This window comes from Papaver somniferum, chromosome 9, assembly GCF_003573695.1.
Source record: "Papaver somniferum cultivar HN1 chromosome 9, ASM357369v1, whole genome shotgun sequence".
Taxonomy (NCBI): domain Eukaryota; kingdom Viridiplantae; phylum Streptophyta; class Magnoliopsida; order Ranunculales; family Papaveraceae; genus Papaver; species Papaver somniferum.
The window spans coordinates 182,163,747-182,169,746 of NC_039366.1; the positions used below are offsets into that span (position 1 = coordinate 182,163,747).

Below are 6,000 nucleotides of genomic sequence, written 5' to 3' on the forward strand. Positions count from 1 at the left end.
GATTTCCAACATTGTAGGTCATATTGGGGCATTTTCCCAATTTTCCCTAGCCTATCAACCTTTGTTTTGTATTCCTTGTAAATTTATAAAATGAACCGGCTCATGCATACGGTACCCACACGCGGACACTTCCTTAAAGTTTGGAGTCAGAGTAGGCATGGGACTCGGCTAAAAGTTTGGAGTCAGAGTAGGCGTGAGACTCGGCTAATATAGTATATAAGAGATATTTGTCCTCAGGTTCTCGTTAGCTTTACAGACACATAAGACAAAGCAAAAAAAGAACGGAAGAGAAGAGAACAATCAATCAATGTCGTCGACACTCCCACAAGATATGATTATTGATATCCTTACGAGGTTACCCGTGACATCCATCTCAGGATTTAAGTGTGTATGCAAATCATGGCATGACCTATTTAATGACATACAATTTCGCAAGTTGCATTATGATCGTATCAATATCCAGAAGAAAAGCAATCTGATTAAGATTATTGCTGGTAAGGGAAATGACCTCTATTCTATAGATGTTTATGATTCAGGAAAAGTATCTGAGGTTGTTAAGATAGTCGATTACCCGTTCTACAATGAAAAGTATCGAGAATTTGATGATAATCTTGGTATTTTAGGTTCTTGTAATGGCTTAGTTTGCATACGTCCTAGGTTCGATCTTATTTGCTTTTGGAATCCATCTACTAAAGACCACAGGATTGTATCGAAGGTGCAACAAACCGAAACGCCATCTTCATGGTGTAGGTTTGGATTCGGTTATGATCTCAATACTCAGGATTACAGGTTGGTGAGTTTTGAAAGATTTATGGATGAACGTCGTGGCTCTCAAATCATGGTCTATTCATTAGCATCAAACTCGTGGAGTACTACTCCTTATAACATGCCGTATACACTTGCCTGTCGAGCACGGCCAACATCGTTATACTTTAACGAAGCTCTTCATTGGTTAACAGATGACTCAAAGGTTCTCGTGGGTATCCTTCCAGGGGATCGTGGCAATGTGTGGGTTATGGAGGAGTATGGAGTGAGAGAATCTTGGACTAAACGATTCACCGTTACTTAACGAGCAATAAATTTTGTCTATTTCAGGCCGATAGATTATCTACTAAATGGAGAGAAAATTCTGCTAAGTGTTCGATCACAGAATACATGTAGCAATGTTTTAGTTTGTTATAACCCGAAGAGTAAAAGGGCGAAAATTCTAAAGACCCATGACAGTGATCCGGAATGGTTCTTTGCCTATACTTATGAGGAGAGTTTGTTTTCCGTACGTCCTAAGCAGAGTTCAGTTGTTGGTATTCGTCATTATTTGGGAGATGAGCAAGTTGAACAAGAACCATTGTTAAAACATGATCACAAGAGAAGAAAGCTTGTAAATTAATTGAAGAGTGCATGTCTATAAAAAGTGAAGATCGGCCTCTCTTTTTCTGCATTTTACTAAGATTACTGCATTTCGTCTAATACATTCTTAGTTTTTCCTTGATAGATGAGTTTGTACTTGAGTTTAATTAAGATCATTTCTCTAATTTCTTGTGTTGCGTTTATAATAAGGTTCTGCGCTATTTTGATTCCTTTGAACTCTCATCTGAACCAAGGAATAGAGAAGGGGGAATTTGATCAATCAAATTTTTACTGCCAAAACATGTTATTATCCTTCTCAGAGATACTAGCATTTATATTACCAAGAAAAGTATAGAACAAGGAGGATGAAATGACCTACTCACGCTACTAAAATGTCTATGATTTTCATCTTCAATATCCTTCCTATTATTTAGCCATATCCCTATGTTATCCTTCGATCTGGATTCTTTTTCTCCTAAAGTTTGCTTTTTGGTGAAAATAAGCATTATTCATGTCATGTAAAAGCATAACATCATCCTAACCTCTTTGCCTCCACAAACCCACTTCTATATCGTACCAATATTTCAAGTTTCTAGTCAACTCATTCACTCTATCTAAATTTTGACTACTATTAATTCCAGTCATCTCAGACAACTGAGATTCAAGATTGGAAATTTGAGAGTTTATTGGAACATCCACTCACATAGGTGATTTCCGTCACTCAAAAACGTATGTGCCATTCAAGAAGTGACAACTGTCTTTTACAGAGTTGTTGCTTCACAAAAGTCCACGAAGAAGGCTACAAAATGACGATGACGTGTGCTCTCAACAGATATTGGTGCGTCCACTGAGAGAATAAAGTGAGGTAATTACCTTGCGAAACCAATGCGTCATTACGCTTTTAAAAAAATATATCCACAAAGTATGACGTGTGCCCTCACCAGTGCGGTTACAATATGAAACCAATGTATCATTTTTCTCTTAAAAAAATATATCCACAGAGTATGTGGTTTATGATCACATCATCGCGCTTCTGAATTGTATGGGAATCTGGTAAATCTCTATTGTTATACACAAGGTTCTATGCGATTTACTGATTTAGTTTCATCATCGTCATTCTTCCATTACAAATACTGCTGAATAATTGTATTTTAAAGAAAAACAGTTGTATATCTGTTATTCTTTGGTTAACCAAAAACAAAAATATCAAAAGAGGAAGACACGACATCTTCCTAGTGGACCTTATGTATTCATCACCTTGGGACGGATGTCTCCAGCATTGCACTACACTTACTAAGATCAAAATGAATTTTACTAAAGTGCGGTGTTTATTGTGTGAGTAGAATTTAGTAACTTTCTTTCAAAAGATGATCCAAAGGAGCTTTCATTGGTGATTGTGGTGCTTAGGATAACCTCAACATTATAAGCTATGTGTGTATATATATGTTGTGAGTAAACTAGGAAAAACATGCCAGCTTGCTCTGCATAGTTCCCTAATTATATCCAGAATACATATATACATAAACGTTTACGAAGGATGGATGCAAAGATAATTTTGTATTGGATAAAAGGACTAAGATTACTGCATTTCGCCTAATACATTCTTAGTTTTTCTTTGATAGATGAGTTTGTACTTGAGTTTAATTGAAATCGTTTCTCTAATTTCTTGTGTTGCTTTTATATTAAGGTTTTGCGTTGTTTTGTTTCCTTTGAACTCTCATCTGAACCAACGAATGGAGAAGATGGAATTTGATCAATCAATTTGTTCACAGCAAAAACATGTTATTATCCTGCTCAGAGATACTAGCAGTTTATGTTACTAAGAAAAGTATCACAAGAAGGAGGATGAGATGACCTACTCATGCTACTAAAATGTCTAAGATTCTCATCTTCAATATCCTTCCTATCATCTAGCCATATCCCTACGTTATTCTGGAGAGACTCAAATTGAGTTCTTTATCTCCTAAAGTTTGTTTTTTGGTGAAAATAAGCATTATTCATGTCATTTAAAAGCATAGCATCATCCTTATCTCTTTGCCTCCAGAAATCCTCTTCTATATCATACCAATATTTCAATTACTAGTCAACTCATTCACTCTATCTGAATTTTGATTACTGTTGGTTCTAGTAAGCTCAGACAACTGAGATTCAAGAGTGGCAATTTGAAAGTTGATGCTTCCAAAATGATGATAATTTCAATTTCTAAGATAATGCTTAGTATTATGAAGACAATTAGAAAGAATATAATCAACAAATCCAGAAGCTTACATTTCCATTCCGCTTTAACAAGTTTAGAGCAAGTGGGGTCTCTAAACAAGGCTTTGCTAACTCTAATGGGTTTTTAGTGATATATTCCATTTTTCTAGTTACTAACATTATGAGACAATGATCACTACCTAGAACAATAAGGTGATATAAATTGGATTAAGGTCATTCCAGTCATAAGAATTAAGCGCCCTATCGAGTCTTTCTAGGATAAGTTCATTCCCACTTCTCCTATAATCCAAGTGAAAGGGTTACCTATATATGACATGCTACTAAGTCCATTACTAAAAAGAAAAGCATTTTTGTCATAAATCTCATTTGAATAAGAGGATTACCACCTTCTTTCTCACTGCCTTTTAGGATAAAGTTAAGATCACCTATAACTATCCAAGGATCGTTGTAGTTCGTCTAATATGTCTAAGATGGTCCCATTGTCTATTTTATAAGCATCATTTAAAGCACCATCCAAGTAAGTTACAAAAGAACTATTATTTTGTGAAAAGATGAGGGTACCCAAATACACCACAATCTTTAAAATATCCACCTATAAGTCCTCTTACCGAAAGTGATTATCTATGAACAAAGTCGAGACAATACGAAAAATCGGTATTCACACTTTGTGTGATCGTCTATGGATACGAGATCGAGACAATACAACAACCAAACTGTGATCACTTGATAATAGATTCGGACTTAACCAAACTCTATAGGATCACTATCAAGTAATACGTAGTTAAAATTTGTGTAATTTACTTTAAATTATAATAACAACAATTATAATTGTGAAAAGTAAAAGTAAATGACATAGCAAGATTTTGTTAACGAGGAAAACTGCAAATGCAGAAAAACCCCGAAACCAAGTCCATAATTGAATACTCTCAGAATTAAGCCGCTATACAAAATCTAGACCAACTTCGTATAGTTGAGACCAAGCAACTAACCCTAGTTCACTTAGTTTCTTCAGTATCCCTGCGCTTCTGACATTCAATAAGTGCACGCATTGGATCCTTTGGATCGTATTCTAAACAGCAAAGGAACAACAAATCTGTTTGGTAACAACTCTATTGATTCTTTAAGATAAAGATATCTTAGGTCATCTGCAAAGGATCTTTTTTTTAAACTAATAAACTCCTTTTCCTAGTTAGATCAATCTATCCAACAAATACCGAAGTAGCAGAGTTTAGATTTGCAATCAATCAATATAGCATCTAACAAGATACTATAACGCGATGGCGATCTCATAAAACTAATCAGTCGAATAAATCTGATTCTAGTTGGATCCCAGCCGATTAAGGTTTGTGCTACACAAAGATATGAGAAACCAATAAGAAATCTTCTTCGTTTTCAAATCTTCTTTAATCTTCAATTAAACCTGCACAACACCACTTGAATATCTTGTAATCAATCATACACAGAACGGAGTCTGTTAACAATGGATTATGACAAGATCTCTTTATATATACAAACAGTTCTAAAGATCCCGTCGAAACTTCGTTCTAGTTTGAGTGAATCTTATATCAGAAGAGAAGATTCTTAAGAATAAACAAACTAGGTGCCATCAAAGTTCAATAACCGTCAGTCAATCATATCAATCAAAAAATAATAAACTGCAATTATCTAGTTTCCCACCAACGGTACTCGTAGAGATTCTTGATCCCACATAAGTCTTTAAACGAGCGGTCGTAAGTGATTTGGCCTAATTAGGGTACTTTCCTCTCCGGATAGGCGGCTCCACCAGAAACAACAAAAAGATGAAGTTTGCCTGGCTCTTAGGATAGTTTTCAAGAGATACAAACTTAGATATTTATAGACCAAGGATGTTTGGACACTAAGGAATTTCCAAAACCGAATATTCTCAAGATACGCAATAAATGCCAAAATCGGTTTTCATAATTCCTGGAAATGCTTTGTCCAATATTCCGAAATCTCTCAATAGAAAATCTCCAGTCAATAAATGTACATTACTAATTTTTATTTTCTAGAGATATGCATTTAATTGCTGGTAATTAAAGCATATAAAACTAACAACCTTAATTAAAAGATTCTTAATTTATTTCGGATCGGGATCTCCTTGAGTTTTTAAGGAATATATTTGAACAATAAAAGATAAGAGTCAATGTTCATGTTCAAAGTATGTTGACATCTTTTCTTTGTAAATCCTCTTTCATATTTACAATCTTGGAATCGATTATACCACACTTCCCAACAAGTTTAGAATTGGTTCATATGTATTCCAAGACAACTATGTGATTGATCAATTATCAATTCATAATCACGGGTTCAATCGGTTCTACCAATCACAAAGATCGGTTCTACCTTAATATTGATTACTTATGATCGAACACACAAGTTACCAGGACCGGTTACGTCAGTTACCAGGATCGGTTA

At 35.0% G+C, this 6,000-nt stretch overlaps 1 protein-coding gene across 1 annotated transcript; it reads left to right on the plus strand.

Annotated features, from left to right (window-relative positions):
- The first annotated feature begins 307 nt into the window (after positions 1-307).
- LOC113312953 (F-box/kelch-repeat protein At3g06240-like) lies at positions 308-1,069 on the plus strand. The gene has a single exon (XM_026561684.1). The coding sequence runs from the start codon at positions 308-310 to the stop codon at positions 1,067-1,069; it is 762 nt and encodes a 253-aa protein (XP_026417469.1).
- Positions 1,070-6,000: the final 4,931 nt, after the last annotated feature.